The 26,404-nt window shown below is 43.8% G+C and overlaps 1 protein-coding gene across 1 annotated transcript in view; it reads left to right on the forward strand.

The window, feature by feature from the left end:
* Window positions 1-26,404, forward strand: part of MAP3K15 (mitogen-activated protein kinase kinase kinase 15) — a 180,413-nt gene that overhangs the window by 142,625 nt on the left and 11,384 nt on the right. Inside the window, exons 18-23 of the mRNA XM_044283982.1 lie at window positions 13,551-13,656; window positions 17,925-18,082; window positions 18,528-18,711; window positions 22,517-22,694; window positions 23,328-23,502; window positions 26,101-26,286. Coding sequence (XP_044139917.1) covers window positions 13,551-13,656; window positions 17,925-18,082; window positions 18,528-18,711; window positions 22,517-22,694; window positions 23,328-23,502; window positions 26,101-26,286 — 987 coding nt within the window. The remainder of the gene's footprint in view (window positions 1-13,550; window positions 13,657-17,924; window positions 18,083-18,527; window positions 18,712-22,516; window positions 22,695-23,327; window positions 23,503-26,100; window positions 26,287-26,404) is intronic.

Consider the following 26,404-nt stretch of genomic DNA (forward strand, 5'->3'; position numbering starts at 1 on the left):
GTGCCCACCAGGTGGAACTCCACCTTGCACATGCTGGACAGACTGTGCGAGCAGCAGCAGGCCATAGTGGAGTTTCAGCTGCAGCACGCACGGGTCAGTCGCACTACAGAACAGCACCACTTCACCACCAATGACTGGGCCTCCATGCGAGACCTGTGTGCCCTGTTGCGCTGTTTCGAGTACTCCACCAACATGGCCAGTGGCGATGACACCGTTATCAGCGTTACAATACCACTTCTATGTCTCCTTGAGAAAACACTTAGGGCGATGATGGAAGAGGAGGTGGCCCAGGAGGAGGAGGAGGAGGAAGAGGGGTCATTTTTAGCACTTTCAGGCCAGTCTCTTCGAAGTGACTCAGAGGGAGGTTTTTGGCAACAGCAGAGGCCAGGTACAAATGTGGCCAGCCAGGGCCCACTACTGGAGGACGAGGAGGACGAGGATGAGGAGGAGGTGGAGGAGGATGAGGATGAAGCATGGTCACAGCGGGGTGGCACCCAACGCAGCTCGGGTCCATCACTGGTGCGTGGCTGGGGGGAAAGGCAGGACGATGACGATACGCCTCCCACAGAGGACAGCTTGTCCTTACCCCTGGGCAGCCTGGCACACATGAGCGACTACATGCTGCAGTGCCTGCGCAACGACAGCAGAGTTGCCCACATTTTAACCTGTGCGGACTACTGGGTTGCCACCCTGCTGGATCCACGCTACAAAGACAATGTGCCCACCTTACTTCCTGCACTGGAGCGTGATAGGAAGATGCGCGAGTACAAGCGCACGTTGGTAGACGCGCTACTGAGAGCATTCCCAAATGTCACAGGGGAACAAGTGGAAGCCCAAGGCCAAGGCAGAGGAGGAGCAAGAGGTCGCCAAGGCAGCTGTGTCACGGCCAGCTCCTCTGAGGGCAGGGTTAGCATGGCAGAGATGTGGAAAACTTTTGTCAACACGCCACAGCTAACTGCACCACCACCTGATACGCAACGTGTTAGCAGGAGGCAACATTTCACTAACATGGTGGAACAGTACGTGTGCACACCCCTCCACGTACTGACTGATGGTTCGGCCCCATTCAACTTCTGGGTCTCTAAATTGTCCACGTGGCCAGAGCTAGCCTTTTATGCCTTGGAGGTGCTGGCCTGCCCGGCAGCCAGCGTTTTGTCTGAACGTGTATTCAGCACGGCAGGGGGCGTCATTACAGACAAACGCAGCCGCCTGTCTACAGCCAATGTGGACAAGCTGACGTTCATAAAAATGAACCAGGCATGGATCCCACAGGACCTGTCCGTCCCTTGTCCAGATTAGACATTAACTACCTCCCCATAACCATATATTATTGGACTCCAGGGCACTTCCTCATTCAATCCTATTTTTATTTTAATTTTACCATTATATTGCGAGGCTACCCAAAGTTGAATGAACCTCTCCTCTGCCTGTGTGCTAGGCCTAAATATATGCCAATGGACTGTTGCAGTGGTGGGTGACGTGAAGCCTCATTCTCTGCTATGACATGCAGACTAATTCTCTGCTGACATGAAGACAGATTCTCTGTTACGGGACCTCCCTCCTCTGCCTGGGTGCTGGGCCTAAATATATGCCAATGGACTGTTGCAGTGGTGGGTGACGTGAAGCCTGATTCTCTGCTATGACATGCAGACTAATTCTCTGCTGACATGAAGACAGATTCTCTGTTACGGGACCTCTCTCCTCTGCCTGTGTGTGTGCTGGGCCTAAATATATGCCAATGGACTGTTGCAGTGGTGGCTGACGTGAAGCCTCATTCTCTGCTATGACATGCAGACTAATTCTCTGCTGACATGAAGCCAGATTGTCTGTTACGGGACCTCTCTCCTCTGCCTGTGTGTGTGCTGGGCCTAAATATATGCCAATGGACTGTTGCAGTGGTGGCTGACGTGAAGCCTCATTCTCTGCTATGACATGCAGACTAATTCTCTGCTGACATGAAGACAGATTCTCTGTTACGGGACCTCTCTCCTCTGCCTGTGTGTGTGCTGGGCCTAAATATATGCCAATGGACTGTTGCAGTGGTGGCTGACGTGAAGCCTCATTCTCTGCTATGACATGCAGACTAATTCTCTGCTGTCATGAAGCCAGATTGTCTGTTACGGGACCTCTCTCCTCTGCCTGTGTGTGTGCTGGGCCTAAATATATGCCAATGGACTGTTGCAGTGGTGGCTGACGTGAAGCCTCATTCTCTGCTATGACATGCAGACTAATTCTCTGCTGACATGAAGACAGATTCTCTGTTACGGGACCTCCCTCCTCTGCCTGGGTGCTGGGCCTAAATATATGCCAATGGACTGTTGCAGTGGTGGCTGACGTGAAGCCTCATTCTCTGCTATGACATGCAGACTAATTCTCTGCTGACATGAAGCCAGATTGTCTGTTACGGGACCTCCCTCCTCTGCCTGGGTGCTGGGCCTAAATATATGCCAATGGACTGTTGCAGTGGTGGCTGACGTGAAGCCTCATTCTCTGCTATGACATGCAGACTGATTCTCTGCTGACATGAAGCCAGATCGTCTGTTACGGGACCTCTCTCCTCTGCCTGTGTGCTAGGCCTAAATATATGCCAATGGACTGTTGCAGTGGTGGCTGACGTGAAGCCTCATTCTCTGCTATGACATGCAGACTAATTCTCTGCTGACATGAAGACAGATTCTCTGTTACGGGACCTCTCTCCTCTGCCTGTGTGTGTGCTGGGCCTAAATATATACCAATGGACTGTTGCAGTGGTGGCTGACGTGAAGCCTCATTCTCTGCTATGACATGCAGACTGATTCTCTGCTGACATGAAGCAAGATTCTCTGTTACGGGACCTCTCTCCTCTGCCTGTGTGTGTGCTGGGCCTAAATATATGCCAATGGACTGTTGCAGTGGTGGCTGACGTGAAGCCTCATTCTCTGCTATGACATGCAGACTGATTCTCTGCTGACATGAAGCCAGATTCTCTGTTACGGGACCTCTCTCCTCTGCCTGTGTGTGTGCTGGGCCTAAATATATGCCAATGGACTGTTGCAGTGGTGGCTGACGTGAAGCCTCATTCTCTGCTATGACATGCAGACTAATTCTCTGCTGACATGAAGACAGATTCTCTGTTACGGGACCTCCCTCCTCTGCCTGGGTGCTGGGCCTAAATATATGCCAATGGACTGTTGCAGTGGTGGCTGACGTGAAGCCTCATTCTCTGCTATGACATGCAGACTAATTCTCTGCTGACATGAAGACAGATTCTCTGTTACGGGACCTCTCTCCTCTGCCTGGGTGCCGGGGCCTAAATATCTGAGAATGGACTGTTCCAGTGGTGGGTGACGGGAAGCCAGATTCTCTGCTATGGAACCTCTCTCCAATTGATTTTGGTTAATTTTTATTTATTTAATTTTTATTTTAATTCATTTCCCTATCCACATTTGTTTGCAGGGGATTTACCTACATGTTGCTGCCTTTTGCAGCCCTCTAGCTCTTTCCTGGGCTGTTTTACAGCCTTTTTAGTGCCGAAAAGTTCGGGTCCCCATTGACTTCAATGGGGTTCGGGTTCGGGACGAAGTTCGGATCGGGTTCGGATCCCGAACCCGAACATTTCCGGGATGTTCGGCCGAACTTCTCGAACCCGAACATCCAGGTGTTCGCTCAACTCTACTCCTAATTCCTTGGGGGCTATAAGTTTCTGTAAATTTATCCTATGACGTTTGCCGTGCCATAAAAATCTCATGAAAGCTGAGCGAATCTTATTAACATCTGCATGTTATGGTAAAGTATGGGAATGGTCTGTAAAGGATACAATAGTTTTGACATTGACCTCAATGACAGGGGAAGGTTGTGCCATTGTTGTAACTCCTTGAGAATCTTTTCTATTAAGGGGGTATAATTTAGTCTATAAATGGATTCCATGTTCCTTCCTATTTTGATACCTAAGTATGTGATAAAGGATTTCGCTATTGGTATTCCCTCTATGTCCTCTCCCAGATTCCCGTTGGACCTGCTATTTAAGAGGAGGATTTCGCTTTTAGCATTATTGACTCGCAGTCCCGAGAATGACCCGAATCTTGATAACATTTGAAGCAGCCTGGGGAGATGCATGGCCGGGGTTTCCATAAATAACACTATGTCGTCTGCAAATAGGGCCACGTTCATACTATGGGAGCCTACCTCTAATCCTTTAAATAGTTCAGGGGAATTAAGGCGTCTGGCTAGTGGTTCAATGGCTAAATCGAACAGGAGGGGGGACAGGGGGCACCCCTGCCGCGTTCCGCATCGTAGTGCGAACTTTGGGGACATGAACCCTGCTAAAGATATCCTGGCAGTGGGGTTGGAATAAATTGCCGCTAGAATGGTGCGAAAATTGCCCCTAAATCCCAGTGTGTCCAGCACCTGATCGAGCCAGTACCAGCTAATGCTGTCAAAAGCTTTTTCGGTATCAAGCGTGACTACAGCTGGGGTCAGGTCTTTGTATCTAGGAGATTTCGCAACTGAGAGAGCCAGCAATACTTTCCTTATATTTGCTACTGCAGACCTTCCCTTGACAAATCCCACCTACAGTGGTGACACTAGGGAGGGGAGAATCTCTGCCAACCTATTGGCCAAGATTTAGAGAGTAATTTCATGTCCTGATTGATAAGGGAAATAGGCCTATATGCCGCGGGATCTACAGGGTCTTTACCTTTTTTGTGTATAATAAGGGATATTAACGCCATGTTCATTTGATCTGGGATGTCCTTCCCTGAATATTATTAGATCACCAATAGTTATTTTTGATACTTTTCCCAGTGCATTTGGGGATAGAAACACATGGTCTATCCTCGACCAACTATCGTGAGCATGTGAGTAGTGTGTGTACTCCCTGCCCTGTGGGTGTCAGAGCCTCCAACTATCCTTTAAACCCGTGAAGTCTGCGAAATCGTGCAGTGTCCGCACTTGCTTTGTACTAGCGTCGTTTCTCCTATCTTCAAGAGTGTGCATCACTAAATTGAAGTCCCCTCCCACTATCTTCCAGGGGTGAGGGTCGCTCACAATTTTACTGCCCACCGTTTCTAGAAAGCTTTTTTGATTCTGATTAGGTACGTACACATTGTATATGCTGTAGTTACCAAATGGGCCTGAAATATGTATATGCAATAGCCTTCCTTTAGAGTCTGAGTCATTTACATGAAGTATGTGTGCAATATGACGTCCGATCAGAGCTAATACTTCGCCCTTTCGTCCCATTGCCTCTGACCCGTAAATCGTGCCCACCCACAACTTCTCCATTCGGGCAAAATCATCTCCAGAGAGGTGGGTCTCTTGCAGCAACGCTATATCGGCTTTCAGCCGTTTAAGTTGTCAGAGAATTTTCATGCGTTTATTAGGAGACCTTAATCCCTTATATTCCATGATATAATTCTCATGTGACCCCTCTACATACAGCTCTATGTCTGCTAGCATTTTGGACATTGTAAAGGGAGAAGGACTGCGCCCACCTCCCATAGAGAGACCGCCTCCCAACAGAGCAATCCCTCCGTATTAGTATGATCTCTATACGTAGTACCAAGATACATGTGATAGACATCCCTAGAATCTGAAAAAACATCGTTAACTGAAAAAGCAGAACCTACCCTAATAACACCAACAGGAACATTAATTCTGGGTCACCACTCCAGTAAAAATGGACTTTCCTTTTTTTCTGGTATACGCAACAAAATAGTGTGCGACTTCATCCCACCGTTAGTTAAACACATTTGCTAGAGTCCCCCCTTATACTTCACCAACAGTGAGAGAAGAGGTCAGCCCTCTTGCTGGGTTGCTTGGTGCTGCTTGGCTGGGAGCCGTTGTTTCTTCGGTGATCCACGGATGGCGGAGTTAGAAGAAGGAGGCACACGAGTCCAGCTGTTGCTAGCATTTGGATCCTCTGGGGTCCTCTGCCGCTGTCGTCTCACAGATTTCTCCTCTTCGTCAGTGTGATGAAGGAAGTTTTCTGCTTTCGGTTCAGTGAATTGACAAATTGTGCCGTCTCCTCTTTTAATCTTGAGCACAGCTGGATACATTAGTTGGAATTTGATTCCCTTGCTGTAAAGTCCAGAACAAATGGCACTAAAAGCTCTGCGTTTTTTCGTTGTTTCAGCCGAGTAGTCAGCGAATAACAGTGCTCTGTGACTACGGATGGTTAAAGGTTCTCTTCTCAGCCTATAAGCCTTCAATATTTCGTCTTTATCGGAATAATCCAGGTATTTGCATATGACCTGGCGTGGTTTTTGTTTTTCGGATGATGAGGAGGGTGGTTCTCTCAGGGGTCCCACACGATGCGCCCTTTCTACTTTTCGTCTACCGTGAAGGCCTAGCGCTTGGGGTAGATCCACCTCAAATAGGCGACACAGATCTTGTGGCTGTGTGGATTCTGGGATCCCTACTAGCCTCAGGTTGCTCCGTCGAGACCTATTTTCAAGGTCCTCCACCTTCTCGTGCAGCTTAGCTGTTAACTGTGCAAGTTCCTTGTGCTGCATTGCTGCTTCTGCTGCGTCCTCCTCCATGCACGCCACCCTTTGTTCTAGCTCCTGAAATCTATGGTCATGTAATGCCACCTCTTCTTGTAGCTTATTTAATGTTGACTGTATGGTGGTGGAAAGAGAGGCTATTAGGTCTGGGGAAAGTTGTTTGGCAATCTCTATGGCTAATAGTTTTATGTTCATAGCTCCTCCTGCCATTTCTAACCTGAGTCCACCTGAGTGCTTTCTGTCTCCTCACTCACCACCTTCTGATCTCTGCTCTGCAGCGCGGGAGAAGGAGACGGCGCCGTCTTGTGAAGCTCCCTGTCTTCCTCGGGAGTATCGTAGCTGGAGGGAGTTGGTTTGTTCCCGCTCCGGAGCAGGTATCTCTCCATGCGCTCGGCAATGCCTGCAGGTAACCGTTCTATGCCTTGGTTGGTCGGGGAGGCCGGTGGAGCGGGTCTGCTGTGTCTAACGGTGAGGAGCCACAGTTGCCGCGTCCTCGCATACCAGCGCCGGAACCGGAAGTCCCACCTCACTGTTTCTGTGGCGATCCCAATCTCTCGGCTCGTTGTGCTGTCAGCTCTGTGTCTTTGGTGTCCCTCGTGTCTCAGGTAGCGTAGTGTGAGAAACTCAGAATTGTGTGTCCATCTAAAACTCCAGCTGCAGCGCTCGCCTCCATGACACATCCTTGCTCCACATTATCGTCTCCCCTCACTGCAGTCTGCTGTTTCCTCCCTCAGCCTGTGCTATGGCCAGTCTTCTTGGGTATGACGCCACAAGGTTGACACACCTGGATTTGGGGATTTCTTCCATTCTTCTGTCTGGTTGGATGGGAACCGTCAGCAGCCATTTTAAGGTCTCTTCAGAGATGTTCGATTGCTTTAAAGTCAGGACTCTGGCTGGACCACTCAAGGACATTCACAGTTGTCCCTAAGCCACTCTTGTGTTGTCATGGTTGTGTGCTTAGGGTCATTGTCTTGTTTGAAGGTGAACCTTAGGCTCAATCTGAGGTACAGAGCACACTGCATCAGGTTTTCATTAGGAATATCTGTACTTTGCTCCATTCAGCTTGCATCAATTTTGACCATTCTCCTTGTCCCAGTCGCTGAAAAACACCCCCACAGCATGATGCTGCCACCACCATGCTTCACTGTAGGGATGGAATTGGGCAGGTGATGAGCAGTGCCTGGTTTCCTTTAGGGAGGAAAGGGATGCAAATTAGCTCTTAACAAGCTCTGCCCCTGATGCCACCAGATGTAAGGCAGCTATCCTATAAGTCAATGTTCAGCTCTTTAACTAAGCCTTGAGACATGACTTGGATATTAAATAAGCCAGTACCTCATCTGCAGATAGGTGTTTTGTTGTGATTTGAAGAGCAGAGAGTACTGGCTTGACTGGGTAAGAAGCCTGTCAGGGTTAGGGGGGTGCTATCTCTCCTTAGGGAGAGAGCACCTTCATCAGCGTAGGAGACTTATAGGCCATACATGCTGCTCTGGAATTCTGGGAGGAAAGGAATGCAGACATGAGAATCTTGCTTCTCACAATCTGAGAGTCCCTTAATAACTTTTTTTGCAAACTTTGATGTGACTTTTACTAAGGAGAGACATCGTTCTGGCCTTCTGCAATACAGCCCAGATTGTTGGAGTGCTGCTGTGATGGTTGACCTTCTGGAAGATTCTCCCATCTACACACAGTATAAATTGAGCTCATCCAGAGTGACAATTGGGTTCTTGGTCACCTCTCTTGCCTCTCTTCTCCCCCTATTACTTAGGGCTCATTCACACGACTGTAAGGCCGCGGTGCCCATGTTCTTATATTTAACATTTTTTATTTTATTTTTTATTTTCCATGTTTATTTATTTTTTTTAAACAAAAACTAAATCCTGCACTTTTCGCACTGGCCACTAAGCCTAATAGGTGCAACTTCTTGGTCTGTACAGATCACTTTACTGCAGTTACCTGCTTATGTCATTTTAATCAGGGGTCAAGTCCTGGGAAAAAAAGTGAGGGAACTCACCCAAGATCCACTGCAACCCCCCCCCCCCCCTCTCCCCCTCCAAAAAATAAAAAAGCACAGAAAATCTAGCATGCTGTAATTTGTGTCGCTGCGGACAAAAACAAAAAACAAAAAAACACTTTTAGAAAAGTTTGTACTGGGATTCAATCTCATGACCTCTACACATCAGAGGCAAGGCATATGCCCTCACAGCTATGAAATCTGTCTAGCTAGTTACTTAAAAAAAAAAAAAAAATATAAGACTTCTACTGTAGGTAACTTTGCCCACTGTGTATGGATGTAGCAGAGCTGGGTGTGTTGGGGCAGCTGTCATGTGTATGGTTGTACACTAGGTATCAGTAGAAGTCTTATAAAAAAAAAACACTTTTAGAAAAGTTTGTCCTGGGATTTGAACTCATGACCTCTACACATCAGAGGCAAGGCATTTACCCTCACAGCCATAAAAGCCGTCTAGCTAGTTATAATAAGACTTCTACTTATACCTAGTGTACTGATACCTAGTGTACAACCATACACATGACAGCTGCCCCAACACACCCAGCTCTGCTACATCCATACACAGTGGGCAGCTGTCATGTGTATGGTTGTACACTAGGTATCAGTACACTAGGTATAAGTAGAAGTCTTATATTTTTTTTTTTTTTTTTAAGCAACTACCTAGACAGCTTTCATGGCTGTGAGGGTAAATGCCTTCCTCTGATGTGTAGAGGTCGTGAGTTCGAATCCCATGACAAACTTTTCTGAAAGACATTCTAAATGATCTCATAGCTATGTGTCAGCTGCGAACGCTCTGCCCGAAGTGACTGAACATACTCGCAGCGTATCTGGCCGACAGAAGAAGTGCAGGAGATGATGTCAGTAGGGGGCGGGGCACCATGAGAGGAGTCGCAGGCAACAGCACAGCACAGACAGCTTCCTCTCAACTGAAGCCGCTCCTCCTCCCTTAGCCTGCCCTGCACAGTGCGCTCCGTCTCCCCCTGTGAATCTGATTCAGCCACGTTCTCCTGGCTTGAGGCTGAAAGGGAACGGCGTTCCTGCCATGAAAAAAGTGCAGGAACGCTGTTCCCATGCGTTCCCCCTCCACTCGACCCCTGATTTTAATCCTGGCTGTAATGGTATCACCTCTGTGTACAGATAAGACAGAATCCACCATTCACAACAGGTGATTGTACAAGGAACGAACAGAAAAGCTTTGACAATGACCTCTGTCACAGAGTTGCCTAGAAGACTCTCCCATAGAAGTCAATGAGGTCCCCTCCTGACTATTGTGTCTATGGACCATGGGGCTGTCATGAAGCAATTTTCCTAATGCTTTCTTTTTTTTTTTTTTGAATCGGATCATTTTTATTAAAGGTTTTACATACAGCCAATTATTTAGATAAACCATACATTATATGACAATAGGATATCAATACAGTAAAATCAATCATACTTTATCCAAATCACCACGTCAATAACACTGCATCAAATAAACCTTTTATTAAATCTCCCAGTCCCCCCAACTCCCTTCCCACCACCCCCTCTCCGTGTGGTAATCTCCCTCGACATGGACAAAAATGCTCCAATTCTCTTGCATCTTAACTTCCAAATCCTCTTAGGACCATTCCATTCCAAATATGCATCAATCTCGGAGACTCCTTGTTGCGTTTGTACTTGGCAGCTGAAGTCATCTGTGTTGGTCCCAATTGGAGAGGGTGCGGCGGTTGCAGAGAGAGAGCCCCAGTTGCTCCTAGAATCTCATTTGCATATATTAAAGGGAACCTGTCACCTCCAAAACGCATTTGAAGCCGCCAGCAGTACCTAAGAGTAGCCAGCAGCGTGTTTCTGACGATAATTTTCTTCTGCATCTGCCTTCAGGAAGAAAATTATCGTCGGAAACGCGCTGCTGGCTACTCTCAGGTACTGCTGGCGGCTTGGGATGGTTTTTGGAGGTGACAGGTTCCCTTTAAAATATCATTTTTCTCAGCAATGCAGCCACATATGAAAATGAGACCAAAACAGATGCCTTCAGCTGCCAAGCGCACACACAACAGTTTCATAGGTACAAGTTTGCTGACAGATGCCCTTTAAGAATTATGGAGGCCACTGTGCTCTTGAGAACTTTCAGTGCAGCAGAAATGTCTCCTCTCCAAGCCTCCTCATGACTGATATCAGTTGTCAGCTGTGAGACCTTATATAGACAGGGCTGTGTCTTTCCGAATCCTGTCCAATCAACTGAATTTACCACAGGTGGACTCCAGTCATGGTGTCGAAACATCTCAAAGATGATGAAGAGAAATAAGAGGTTCCCAGGTGTTCTAGCAAAGGGTCTGAATATTTTATTTAGTTGTTTTCAGTTTGTCACTATGGGGTATGGAGTACAGATTGATGGGGAAAACTTTATTTTAACACAAGGCTACAACATAACAAAATGTGAAAAAAGTGAAAGGATCTGAAGACTTTCTGAATGCATGTAAGCGATAACTACCATGAGCATAAGCTTTGTAGAAAACATGCTGAATTCCTATCATTGTTTGCATGCACTAAATACAGTAGTTGTGACTTGCCCAGGCTAGAACAGCACAGTAAAAGTGATCTATTTGCTCACCTCTGTCATGATGTATATTTGGAAGCACTGATTTAGGCCTCTTGCACAGGAACCTTTTTTTTTTTTCAGTTTACGTTCCGTTATTTTTGCGTACCGTATACGGAACTATTAATTTCAATGGATGGGCAAAAAAAAGTAAGGTACTCCATATGCCTTCCGTTTCCGTATTTCCGTTCAAAGATAGAACATGTCCTTTTATTGTCCGCATAACGGACAAGGATAGTACTGTTCTATCGGGCCAGCTGTTGCGTTCCGCAAAAAACAGAATGCGCATGGACGGCATCCATATTTTTTGAAGATCCATTTTTTGCGGACCGCAAAATACAGAAAAAGCCATACGGTCATGTGCAAGAGGCCTTATTGTAGTGAAACTTACTTACTGCTACTTCCAGGGGCTTGAGATTTACAGACTTGTAGGGTGGGTCCGTGCACAAAGCTAGCGTTTTTAGTGGAGCACTCTGGATGGGGGTTATTACTTGGAAAAAGTTGTTTTAATCTGCTTCTAATGAAAATAGATTCAAGTTACTGATGGCGTTTCATTAAGAAAGGTGTCCTGTACACAAAGCAAATACATATTATTTTCTTTTTCCCTGTTTGCCAAGTGCACTTCAGTGTGAGCAGCTCCAAATTCTTGATTTCTCTTAAGGCTTCTTTCGCACTGGCGTTTTGAATTTGGTTTGTGAGATCCGTTTCGGGGATCTCACAAACTGTTCAAAACGGATCAGTTCAGCCCCAATGCATTCTGAATGGATAAGGATCCGTTCAGAATGCATCAGTTTGCCTCCGTTCCGCCTCCATTCCGCACTGGAGCAGCGTTTTGGTGTCCGCCTGGCGACGCGGAGCCAAACGGATCCGTCCTGACTTACAATGCAAGTCAATGGGGACGGATCCGTTTTCACTGACACAATATGGTGCAGTTAAAAACAGATCAGTCTCCCATTGACTTTCAATGTAAGTCAGGACGGATCCGTTTTGACTTAGACTTTTTTTTAAAAGAATAATGCAAACGCATCCGTTCTGAACGGATACAAGTGTTTGCATTATAGGTGCGGATCCATCTGTGCAGATACCAGACTGATCCGCACCTAACGAAGGTGTGAAAGTAGCCCAGTCAAGTTAGGAATAAGCAACAATATGATCATTGAAAAACTGAGGGAAAATCTGGTAACTTTAAAAGACCTGCTCCTTTTTATCCATTTAAATGCTTTTTCTAAGGTTTTGACTACTCCACAGGCAGAGTGCATCTGTAGTTTACGGACCCCATTTGTGCACTAGTCCTGGTCATTAAGAGGCCAGTCAGATTTATTTTTTATTTGATGTCGCTGAGCTAAATAAACACTATGGGTGTCATTTACTAACTAGAAATATGCATATTTCTGGTGCAGAGGTGCTTTGTGCCACAATCTGCAACTTTTTCCCACTCGTGCCAGGTCTAAAAAAGTGGATGTGGGATGGGTGGGGAAGGGGCCAGACTTGCAGGCCCGTCTCATTCATCATTTTCTACGCCTGGTTTAGTGAATGCCGGGAATCAGGCGGACAAAAAACGACGCGCGATTCTCAGCATATTCTCTGGGTAGCAGCTGGCGGCAGTATCCAGTAATGCCGGACCGGGGAGGCAGTCACAGGTGTGACACTAGCGTTAGAGTAAGGCCCCATGCACACGGCCGTTGTTCACAGCCGTGTGCGGGCCGTGGAACCGCGGCCTGGATCCCTCCTGAGAGCAGGAGCGCACGGCGTCACTGGTTGCTATGACGCCGTGCGCTCCCTGCTGCCGGCACAGTACAGTAATACACTGGTACGATCTATACCAGTGTATTACTGTACTGTGCCGGCTGCAGGGGGCGCACGGCGTCATAGCAACCAGTGACGCCGTGCGCTCCTGCTCTCAGGAGGGATCCAGGCCGCGGTTCCACGGCCCATACACGGCTGTGAACAACGGCCGTGTGCATGGGGCCTAATAATCAAAAATGAATAAATAAAGCTACATCTGTGGTGGCTGTCTCTAAATATACAGACGACCGCATCAAGATCTCGCTTCCCTCTCTCCCACGTGGAAGAGACAGTCCAGAATCCTTTACTAGAATTGGAGCGGAGATTTTTATGCTGCGTCTGCTGCCATCAAGGCGATCTCCGAGAGCACCAGAATAGTGCAATATATAATACTATAATCACTATAATATATAATCACTGCTTGAGAAAGATCCCAGAAAGTGGATCGAAACGTTGCATGTCTGGTGAATAAAGTCGTCCACTTATTTTTACTCCTTGGATGTGCCGTGGAATTTCTTCAACCTATTATTTGGAGTGGGATCGCCTCCACAGCCGCTGGCACTCCGCCTGTATTTTGGATATAGCTGTGCTTGCCAACTTTCTTTTTTGTGTATATATGTGTGTGTATATATAATATATAAATGCTGCCACCCCTTTTGATTATCGTGTAACAGCTATGTAACCAGTGTCTTTTATTTAGGGTGACAACGTTCTGGTCAACACATACAGTGGAGTGGTAAAAATATCAGATTTTGGGACATCGAAGCGACTTGCTGGAGTAAATCCATGCACCGAGACATTTGCGGGTAATACGCTGGTTATGTTGTTTTCTTGTTTGCAGAGATCAGTGTTGATTACTGTTAGGTCAGCAACATTAGCTATTTGCTGTCATTGCCTAATATCCTTTCTATACTATTTTCTTTGAAGTCTTGTGTCTTTTCATAATTCTCCATTATACTATATAAAAGTGCATGCTTGAAAGCCCTAGATTGGGGCCTCTGCTTTATAGTATGACTGCATGGCATGAACATATACAGTGGAATAGCATGTTCCTTTTATGTAATGACTGCAGCAAGCTATGATTCTAAACTAGCAGCTGTCTGTATGTGACTAGATTAACCCCCTGTGGTCTAGCACTGTAATGGTATGACAAGAATAGGGTTGAGCGAATCGACTTTGGATAAAACATCTGAAGTTGATTTGCATAAAACTTTTTTCCAATACTGTACGGAACAGTATTAGAATGTATTGGCTCAGATGGGCCGAAGTTATTGCTTCATGAAGCCTCGCGAGACTTCGGGTAATAACTCCGTACAGTATTGTGACAAAGTTTTATGCAAATCAACTTCGGATGTTTCACCCAAAGTCGATTCGCACATCCCTAGACAAGAACATAAGGTCCAAAACCTTGCACCACTCTTTCGTTATAGATGCACTCTGGTAAGCGCAAGGCCTCTTTCAGAGTAGCGTGTCCAATGCGTGTACACTGCTCGTTTAACAGGATTGCACCGCATTATAATAATTTATATTGCTGCATGTCTGTGCATGACATTGCTACTACTGATAGCATTATGTTCACTAGATGTAAGGTCATGAAGAGAGACACAGCATTATAAATCACTTTAATGCCATGTGATCTTATGAAACAAGCAGTGTCAATAACGGGAAATCGCGCTCCCACACAGGACACACTCGTCTGAAAGAGGCCTAAGGCCGCTTTCACACAGTCAGTGTTTGATTTCAGTGATTATGAGCCAAAACTAGTAGTACCTACTCAGAGATGAGGTATAATGGAAAGATGTGCACCTGTTCTGTGTTTTTGACCTGCACCTGGTTTTGACTCAGTCACTAATGGAAATCACTGATCAAACACTAAGGCCCATTGCAGACGAGTGTTCCTCCCGCAGCGAGTCTGAGTCCGCATCGCAGCACCTGGCCTGACCTCCCAGCACTGACTGGATTCACATAGCATTATATTGATTTATGATGCATAATGCTGCCAGTGTTATCCAATACATTCCAGAACTGTAAGGGTTGCATAGCATCATAAATCATATAATCAACATAATTCAGCGCTCGCAGGTCAAGCCGGGAGCTGCGTTGCGGAGTCGCTGCGGGAGGAACGCTGTCTGCAAGGGGTCTAATGAATTACATTCATTACGAAATTGAATGGCATTAAGGTAATTTCACTCTGCTGTGTGTTTTCCCTTTGCCAGAAGAAAACTTACCATAAACACAGGTCTGTTGTCACAAAAATCACATGCATTTTTTGGTGCGTTTTTTGCTGAACAAATAACTCAGCACAGCCACAACTTGTGGTAGCACCCTAAGGGGGCATTTATCAATTGCGCATGGGTTTTATCATTTCTGCATACGTCTAATGTAGTCTGGCTTTTATAAAGTGATTGTACACCAGGGGGTTGCATGAGGTACTTCACGACTGGCTGCAACATTTTGAGTGTCACACATCATAAATGCACCTTAAAAGTTATCTATTTTCTGAAACAGCCCAGCTTCTTTAGGATGCCTAAAGTTGAAAAATTTTGCACAAATTGTCTCTGCACCAAGACAATTCAACGCCACAAAACTGGCATTAAGAACCTTCATAAACGTCCCCCATAATTGTGTGAAAGTGACCTAAGACCTCAGGGTGGCATAACAATTTGTAAATATATTAAATATATTATTTTTAATCCAGTTGATCTTTTTTTTTGGGGCATCAGAAAATTTGTTTTCAATTTAATCCCAATCTTCTAAACCTATGCAGAGATTATTTTATCTGAAGTGTATGCCTGTCATGAACAATAACCTTTAAGAACTTCTTTTCTCAGTACAGATTTTATGATCCTCCCATGGAGCCCCCTAGTGTTCAGCATACAGCATTATTTTCATCGGTTATTGTAGATAACAATGGTGGTCATTTAGAGTGACCGTCTTTTTTACGCTGTATGAATAATACATTCGGAGAGCTCCCGGAGAACTTGCAATTAAAGTGTTAATTTTATTGTGAATGCACAACATCCATAGTTATGATTCAGACTTGGCACATAAATTGCTTTGTAGGATACACAGATTCATATGGACAGTGGACATTTCGGTCCCTGTCTTCTGCAAGCACTCTACGTTCCAATAAGAGTGCGGACCCCAAATCTTCTACGTCTTTTTTCGCTGGTCTTTGTTTACCCCCTCCCTCTACACTGCCACAGGATTTGCCTAATTTATGATGAGGCGTGCCTCTGTTAGTCTGTGCGTTGGGAGTAAAAACTACTCCAGCCCCTCACTGGAGTAGTTTTTACTCCTCTTTTACGCCAATTTTCAGGCGTAAAAGATAGTAAATTTGTTACAGTTGAAGTCCCAGCCCTGGCCCGATCCTCACCACTCCCGTTAAAAGGGGTCTTACAACTATATTTACACCAAAAACTGACAAAGTGTAAGTAAATGACCCTACTAAGCTTACTTCAAAAGCAAATGAAAAAAATCTTGCACCATTAAGCATATCTGTATATCTGAGTAACTTTAATAATCTTGGTTATTTTTACCTTTCGTGTGTGTGGTGTTCATTTTGCTGTCGTAATAATACATTGTCATCTATACAAGCAGTAATGTGAGATGACAGCCATGATAACGGATCTCTGACCTTTTAACATGGAATTGGATTGCTCCACGGTTATATTTAGCTGATGAGTTCCTAGGACAGTAACTCGCAGTGTGAGGGAAGGCTGAAGCATTACAGGTATTCATGGGGACCCCATAGACCACCATCAATGGCTATGGAGGTCAGGAAATAAACAGCTTGCGATCAGACTGTGTTTAATATTGATCGGAAAATCCAATATGTATTTTTTTTTAAAACCTATAGCAGAAAACTGAGGTTAACAGATTTCTGCCGCAAATTTGCAAGCAGATTCTCACTAAGTTTAGCCCCATTGTAGTTAAAGGGTGGTAATCTGTGGCTCTTCTGTGCTAAATCTGCACATATAATGAGCACGCTGCCGATACAGCACTGATTTTAGTCTACACTGCATTAACATGCAAGAAAATGTCTAATTCCCATTCAAATCCTGGACGTGTTTAGATCGCCTTATGGACTTTACCGTCTTGTCTTCTACATCATGTGTCGGTGATTTGTTTGACTTCAGGTGGCAATACTGTTTAACATTAATCAGTGACATTATATCTCTACTATTACACACAATGTGCCACAAGGTCCTTTTACACTGCGCGATATTCAGACAGATTATCGCTAACGAACGTGTTGTAAGCAGCTGTCGGCCTGTCTAAAGGTGCCGCCGATCGTTGGTGAGGTCACTTAAATCGTTGTTTGCTGGCAGCAGATCATGGTGTCTAAACAGCCTCTGCTGCCGGCAAACAATAATGCTGTATGGGGATGAGCGACTGCATTGCCGATCATTCCGCCCCACACTGTGGAGGAGATCGCTGCTTGTAAATGCTGTGGTCTCCTCCGCTGATGAGCAAGAGATTGTCAGGAAGGAACACATCATTCCTGACCCCTAACAAGGCCGGCACGGTTCATCTTTGCAGATTTGCTGTGAATGATTAAACACATTGCACACTGCCCGGGGCAGTCAGTCATATGAGCCATAGTAACTTTTGTCAACTATGTGTTTCATTTTAGTTTATGGTTTCCTTTCACACTTTTTGTGTGGAATTTCCTACAGTAAGCACACAATGTACATTTGGGTCGTGAATATTAAGTGAACTGTGACCATAAAGCGTATCATCACCTGTAATTTGTCTGAACTTCTGACTGAATGTCAGAAGTTACTGCTTCAGTTACGTCTAAGTGACGTCTGGGGAACGTATTTCTTCCTGTAGACTGCTTGGTGACTTGGACTGGATCCTTAATCTTATTAATGGCTTTAATCAGAAGCTTTCCAACTAGATTTGTGCCCATGAAATGCTTGTAGCTTTGTAAGTGTGAACAAGATTCAGCACCATGACCCCAGTACACCTGCTGGAACTGGAAAAGTGCTTGCTAGTGGTTTTATAAGGTGTTCATTACTGTACCTGAATATAGTAAACTTTGTTTTCATTTTCACATTTATATAATTAGGCACATTACAGTACATGGCTCCAGAGATTATTGATAAAGGACCCAGAGGATATGGTGCCCCTGCTGATATCTGGTCTCTTGGATGTACTATTATTGAAATGGCAACAGGAAGGCCTCCATTTCATGAGCTGGGAGAACCCCAAGCGGCCATGTTTAAGGTACATTTTATATGTCAGGATTTGCTTCTCAGAACCAGTAAGGCCCTAATCACACCAGCATTTTTTCCATTCCATTGGGGATCCATTAAGGTAGCCAGCCTGCCAGCAGGGGGCGCATTATAGTGTGCAGGAGGTGAGTAGGTGAGAGGAGGTGCTGGTTACTTCTGAGAGGGGTGCTAGGGGATTGTATCTGACGACTGAGAGGGGGATTTGGGTCTGTGAGAGAGGGTTGACACAGTGGACCACAGCCATGTCTAGCGGGAGGAGAGCCTTTGTGACTACTATGGAAGTTAGGGGGTAGCATATTTGGCTTCTAGGTGGGAGAGTGCTTGAAATAATTTTTAGGGTCCATGATCATTTCTTATGGTTTTTCTGAGGTGGCATACCGCATCGTAAACCTTGTCAATAAGTATTAAACACGTCTCCTGTTTTCCTTGTTTTACAGGTGGGGATGTTTAAAATCCACCCAGAAATTCCAGATTCCTTGTCTGCGGAGGCCCGAGCTTTTATATTGCTGTGTTTTGAGCCTGATCCAGTAAAGCGTGCAACAGTGGCAGACCTGCTGAGAGATTTCTTTATGAAGCAAGCAAATAAAGGAAAGAAAAGTAAAATAGCATTTAAGCCTTCAGGTAAACTTCCATTAATATTAAATCCACGGAGATGCAGTATATTACTTATGTAACCTTCTTAATTTATCGTAGGTGCAGGTGAAACCCCTTGAATTTCAGCTATCCCCCCATCTGCACTTATAGAAACATTGCAGGACATTGTGGGTTCTAAATGTCATTTTTTTGTTCTATTGATTACAAAACACAAAGATTTTCTGTGTATTTTAACAACCCCATTGAAGTGTATGGGGAACACTACAATACATCAGCTGCAAAGCTGCATGCAAAATTGACATACAATAGCTTTTAACAGCTCCACCACAGTTTCTGTGCATGCAAAATACGCACCATGAACAGTAAAGTTGGAAAATCTTATTAACTTTGCTAGTACTTTACTATGTTGCAGGTTTTCTGCATAGAAATCTATGCGGAAAAAACATTCGTAATCTGCACCGGGTGCAGGTACACTAGTGTCATGGTAATTTTGTTTTAAATAGGTCGAAAATTTATAGCTGAGAAATTTCAGACTATATATATTTTTCTAGTGGTCTAATTCCCTGCTTCCATATTGAAAGCCATAATAAGTTACAATTCGGCCCTGTAGGTCTATAAAGCTCAGTGGGAGCAGCATACATACATGTATAGTTGGCTCCCCCTAGTGGTGTCTACTGGCAGACACATCGTACTGTACAGCAGAAACCAACCTACCTTTCTTCAGTATGCTCCTAATAGTGGCTGTAATTCCAAGGTTTTCCATACAGAATTTTACTGGTATGTGGAACTTATACTTGTGAGTAATGTCTTTGAGTGCTCAGCCCTGGGACCATTGGTCTTGAGGGATTAATTGGGCTTTATTCACATCTTGTCGTGAAAATATGTTGGAAAGATCCCAACACGTACACAGAATAAAGTTATAGGCCCATATTAACCAGATGTCACTGTCCTTTTGGCCTCTGTTGTTCGTTTACCTTTTTTACTGTATAGAAGTGCGCAGTAGGCTGCACTTTGATATACAGTGGGCCACCACAAAAAACATGGACAAGGTGTAAGCAAACTAAGGGTACTTTTACACTAGCGTTTTTCTTTTCCAGCACTGAGTTCCGTCAAAAGGGCTCAATGCAGGAAAATAACTGATCAGGTATATCCCCATGCATTCTGAATGAAGAGTAATCTGTTCAGGATGCATCAGGATGTCTTCAATTCAGTCATTTTGACTGATCAGGCAAAAGATAAAACCGCAGCATTCTACGGTTTTATCTCCGGCCCAAAAAAATGAAGAGTTGACTGACTGCCGGATCCAGCCTTTTTTTTCCATAGGAATGTATTAGTGCCGGATCCGGCATTTAAAATATCGGAATGCCGGATCCGTCCTTTACGCAGACCAAAAAAAAGGTTAAAAAAAAATAAATGCCGGATCCGTTTTGCCAGATGACACCGGAAAGACGGATCCAGCATTTCAATGCTTTTTTTCTGACTGATCGGGCATTTTTAAGACTGAACAGGATCCTGATCAGTCTTACAAATGCCATTAGATGGCATACGTTTTGCTGGATCCGGCAGGCAGTTCTTTTTGCAGCAGATAACATTGTGATCTATACAGACCAAAGGAGCTGCTGTCAATAAAATGATGATGTCGATAACATGATTGTTCTAGCTAATAATAGAGATTTAAGTGTTATGTGTAACGAATATGATAAAGATGTACTGTTTTAGGGAAAGGGGGCTGAATCTGGCCAAACTAGTTTATCATGTTGTATTTGTGCCCCTGTAATTAACCTGACATAGTATTCATTTTTATAAAGACTTTCAAAGACTTTTCCTTCAGAAACAGATGTAAGGTGCTTGAACCACAGCTATGTTCTCAGTAAGGCTTAGCTGAGATGTGGTAAATCGCATATAATTAAATAGTTGAAATTACTGAGATGAAACTGAACTCTTTTGAACAAACTTTTTCATAGTACAGAGAAGGACATATTTACTACTTTAAAAAAGTGCAATAGCCATATCACAGGCTTAGAGAAAATTAACCTACCCAAATTTACCGTATCTATGTATTTTAATACCCACTATACAATAATGTTGTTTTTTTGATGATCAGTATGATTCTACAACAAAGTGAAAACCTTTGCAAATACATTAGGGCAGCCTCTTTTCTCACAATCATCCCCACCTACCTCTTGCTACAAATGACAGGAAACTATTCTCCTGCCTCAAAAGAACACTAAACATAAAAAATGCATGTAAAAATCCCAGCAATTCCTCCATTACTCTCTCTTGCTCTTCTTTCTGTGTCCCAGGAACTCATCCATGTTCTCCATTCTCCCTCTCACTATCCTGTGTATGGCAATAAGGACCCTTGCACATGACCGTATGCCCTCAGAGACATACGGTCCGTGAGCGGGCCATATGTCCCAGAGCGGCATTGATCGTGCGCACAGCATCATGGGTTACAATGATGCTGTGCACATCGGGCCGCCCGTGGGACTATTGTCCTGTACTGATAAGATCATAGGAGTGCGGGACAATAGCACCGCGGGCGGCCCGACGTGCACAGCATCATTGTAATCTATGATGCTGTGTGTTCCCGTGCGCACGATCAATGCTACTCCGGCACATATGGCCCGCTTACGGACCGTATGTCTCTGAGGGCATATGGTCGTGTGCAAGGGCCCTAAGACAGCTGGCTGCAGCAGGAGCGTCTCCCTCTGCCCAGTTTGCAGTAGTGCAAAATGATTATTGAGCCCTATCCTCTATGCTAAACCTTGCCCCCTCAGCCATTCTCCATCTGAAAATTAAACAGATTATCAGAATATTAACCCCTTTGTTTCAGTAACATGAAGGAAATGTTGAAGACTAACAGTGTGAGAAAGATTATCAGCTATGTACTTTCATCATTCATTTAGTGGTTTAGTATTCCTGTAACCCCTTCTTACATCTTGACATATTAGTACTTTAAGGTATGGAGGTAGATGTGACTCCATGGTGTACTATTATAGAACGGTGTTCACACCGTAGCCTGTAGCCAGGCAAGAGTTGACAGTTGGGCTGTAATTGCCGATCGCAGCCATTTAGCCACTGAGATGCTGCAGGCAATAGTGACCATTGCATCTTAAAGTTGCATCAGAATAGATTGCTTGTGAGTTTACACATATATGTGCAGCAAAAATCAAGTCCTCAGATGGCCACATGGACAGAAAAAATGCGGCAACGTAAAACTATTTTTGTCCATTAAATGTGCTTTTATTGTGCAAAACTGGTAGAACCTAAAAAAATCTACATGTTTTTAGAATAATAGTAGGCTTTTTATTCTGCGTGGTGAACAGCATAAATTTTAAACGCACATTAAAGCAATGGTGGGATTGCTGTTTTTCACCCCCCAACAAAAAAACTAAAAACTTTAATCAATAACTTGTATCTGATAAAGTATAGTGACCGCGCTATCCATATGGAACCAACCTACTCCACCCAACCGCTACAAGTTGTATCTATCACCAAATGGTGCCATTAAAAAATACTATCTAGTTTTCAAAAACATTAGATTTTTATCGGCTAAACCTATTGACAATCTTCTGTCTGTATAGGTCCCCAGATATTCCTCCGACGGGTTCTGCTAGATTATGAAATTTTTTATTTTTTTTTGTCCATTCTACTGATACTTGACACCTGTTGGTGGCAGCGCTATGACTGAGCAGTGTATTCCTTACTGATGAATTTAGATTACCTTACTTTAGCTGGCCATAAACTCTGTATTTGTTTAAGATGAGTGAAAGTCAGTTTCTCTTTAAAAAAAAAGCATAGTTTAATTTGATAAGTGTTACGGTTGCAGATTTCAATCGCAGTTCATCTCTGCCGCTGCCAGTGCCCGGAGAATTGCCAGGTAGTAGTAGTAGTGAGCATGGATCGGTATCGCCTGACTCAGATGCAAAGCATGAACTATTCTTTGAAAAGGCTAAAAGATGCAGTTCAGAAACCTCCAACAAAGCTCCTATGTCCAGCTTATTAAGGTAAGTGCACTGTTGACACTGAAGGCTTAGTTCAGCTTGGTATATGCTTCTTTTTTTACTTTGTTCTTTTTTTTTGTTGTTTTTCTTTACTGTAAGCTAAATGGTAGCTCAGTAGAACTGTCAGGATAATGTAGAATATCAGTATAGAGTGTGTAATATATACAGTACACCAGATTGTAATAAATAGAAATATAAATGTAGACAGGGTTATTTTTGCTACTTCACCTTTAAACTTTGCATATGAAAACTACACTGAAATTATCAATTAAACTTGGGGCATGTAATTGTCTTCATGAATTGTAGTGCTCAGCCATGGGATTAAACATCTAAGAGGGCAGTATTAGAAAATACAAGAATAATTAGAAAATGGCGTTCTTCTATAGCAGGGATCTGCAGCCTCCGGCACTCCAGCTGTTCGTAAACTACAACTCCCAAAATGCTCCTTTCACTTCTGTGGGAGTTACAAAAACAGCCAAGAAAGCATACTTGCTGGGAGTTGTAGTTTCACAGCAGCTGGAGTGCCAAAGGTTGCTGATCCCTTTTCTATACCAATACTGAACGTGCATGTAAATGTGCTGGAAATTATAGAGAATACAAAGTCTTGTAAATACATGCATTAAATCTATCACACAGTGTGCCAGATGAGGGCTCCGTCTCAGAAGACAGAAGTACCCCCACTTCTCCTGATGAGCGGGATTCTGGTCTGTTTCTTCTCAGAAAGGATAGTGAACGTCGTGCGATACTCTACAAAATCCTCAAGGAAGAGCAGAATAAAGTGTCCTCAAACCTGCAAGAATGTCTTATGCAGGTACAATAATTTATAATGCATAAGGTTGCACTACAAGGGATGGGGTGAAGTGGGAGGAGAAGAGGAAAGGGGCTATGAAATGACTAGGGGGTGGAGGGTAGGTACAGTATGAAGTGAAGGAAGGGGGCAAGTGTAAGGTGGAGTTTTACCTTCATTTACCCCCTTTTAGGCCCCTTTCACATGAGCGAGTATTCCGCGTGGGTGAAATGCGTGATGCGAATGCATTGCGCCCTCACTGAGTCAGGACCCATTCATTTCAATGGGTCTGTGTAATGAGTGTTGTTTTTCACACGTCACTTGTGCGTTGCATGAAAATCGCAGCATGTTCTATATTCTGCATTTTTGACGCAACGCTGGCCCCATAGAAATTAATGGGGCTGCGTGAAAATCGCATCTGCAAGCAAGTGCGGATGCTATGCGTTTTTCACCAATGGTTGCTAAGAGATGTTTGTAAACATTCAGTTTTCTATCACGCACGTGAAAAAATCATCAATGCGCATTTCACCCGTGCGATAAAAACAACTGAACGCAAATAAAAATGACTGAACTTGCTTGCGAAATGTTTCGAGTTTTCCAGAACGCACCCTGAACGCATCCGGACCTAATCCGCATCATTCGTGTGAAAGAGGCCTTAGTCTCAGGGACCCTTTTTAGCTCAGCTCCCTAAAAATTCATTTTTGCACACATTTCTTTCCTACTTGATGTCCATTCGCTGTAGGCAGTCTACATATCAGTTATATATAGAGAGAAAAGAAACATGGTGCTCCTAGTGTAATACTTTTCAGTATAGGACGATTTGAAAGATAATGGGCTGCACACCTTCGATAGTTTGGCAATAGGGCACAAAAACTGGTATAGCAATTATCAGATGGTATGTTAACCCCTTAGTGACCACCGATATGCCTTTTCACAGCGGCCCTGTCTAAGCGCTGCATGAGTCCCCTTGCTCTAACAGCCCGGACCGGCAGGAGTGACAATCCAGGCTATTTAACAGTTTACATGCCGCATGGCGCCCGCTGCATGTAAAGCGCTGACAGAGGGAGCGGACTCCCTCTGTCTCCCATCGGCACCCCGCAAATGTGATCACGGGGTGCCGCTGTGTGTGAAAGCCTGCCTTGAGTAGTTTCCAGCAGGCTGTGCCTCTCTGGTGCAGCAGGCTGATCAATGTCAGTAAACCACTGGCTTTAAAATGCAATGCACTATAGGGATAGTGCATTGTATTTTAAAAGCAATCAGAATATTGTCCGTTATAGTCCCCTTGTGGGACTATTAAGTGGTAAAAACAAACAAACACATTCATAGAAATAAAAAATATTCCTCCTGGGTACTAGTATTGAACCATTGGTTATAGATAGGGGATTTGTACCGCTATATAATCTGTTTTTGTACTTTTTCCCATCTCAGTGGCCCTTTGAGTGCCCCCGACACATGCTTTGATGTACCATTTTTTTGTTCTATTTTCTGTTATTGAAAATGTGTAAGTTTGTACTAATAAAAATGTACAGGTTAAAAAAAAAATGCTTTTTTTTCCCAATAGAAATACTCTTTTCAATAAAAAATAAATTGCAAGCCCCACCCCCCATATGTTTGGTATCGCTAAATCCGTAATGACACGGACTACATAAATATCATGTAAATTATTCCCTATGGTAAAAAGAATAAAAATGACAGAATTGCTAATTTATTCTTGCCACCGAAAAAACTTAATAACAAGCAATCAAAAAGCTTATTTTTTTAATTTACTCCAAAATGATACCAATGAAAACTACAAGTTGTGCCACAAAAATCAAGTTCTCACACAATTCCATAGAAAGAATAATCCATAGGGGGAAAAAAAAGTTATGGGTCTTGGGTAGCAGCAATGCAAAAAGATTTTTTTCATTAAAAAAAAGGGGTTTTATTGCACAAAAGTAGTAAAAAAAACAAAAAAATTAAAAACATATGTATTTGGTATCACTGTAATTGTACTGACCCAGAGAATAAAGATATTGTGTTATTTATACCGAAAAATGAACGAGGTAAAATCTATAATGTAAAAACTCAGTGGCAGTATTGCTGTCTTTCCCATCTCCCTCCAAGAAAGAGTTAATACAAGTTAATCAGAAAGTTATTTGTACCCGAAAATCATACCATTAAAACAGACAACTTGTCTCGCAAAAAACAAGCCCTCATACAGCTATATAGACGAAAAAATAAAAAAGTTATAGCTCTTAGACGGCAACGATGAAAAGAGGAAGAAAAACGCTTCCTCAGTAAGGCCCAAAACAGACTGGTCACTAAGGGGTTAAGAAGGTGGAGAATAATATACATTTTGGTGACGTTAAGTAGACTTGTTGAAGCCATGATTTGACTATGTAACTGTACACCAATAAATGTCCATTGGATTACTGCATATTACATATCATATACATTGTGCATATATATCTATGGACTGTCACTAAATAGAAACTGTCTCCTTGTTCTATTTAAATACAAGTTGGCGAAAAATGACTTAAACCCTATTATTCTGGAAGTAACATGATAGCAACTGGGTGGATGAGTGTTTTGCACTACAGCAGGATGCATACTGTAAAGGTAATGCAATACATTATTCCGCAGGGCTCTGAAGAAGTGCAACTTTCAGTCACTCACATCAAACAAATTATTAGTATCCTAAGGGACTTTATCCGCTCCCCGGAGCACAGAGTTATGGCTTCCACCATATCCAAGCTCAAAGTGGACCTGGACTTTGACAGCACATCTATAAATCAAATCCAGCTCGTCCTGTTTGGCTTCCAAGATGCGGTGAGTGGTCACAATCAGTTTACTAATTAATAATTGGATAAAAATTTTATTCAGCAATATGGAAGATGCACTTGTGGTGTTTATTTCATGTGTCCTTGTTGGGTGAAATATTTTCTCA

The sequence above is a fragment of the Bufo gargarizans genome, chromosome 3 (assembly GCF_014858855.1).
Source record: "Bufo gargarizans isolate SCDJY-AF-19 chromosome 3, ASM1485885v1, whole genome shotgun sequence".
Classification (NCBI taxonomy): Eukaryota; Metazoa; Chordata; class Amphibia; order Anura; family Bufonidae; genus Bufo; species Bufo gargarizans.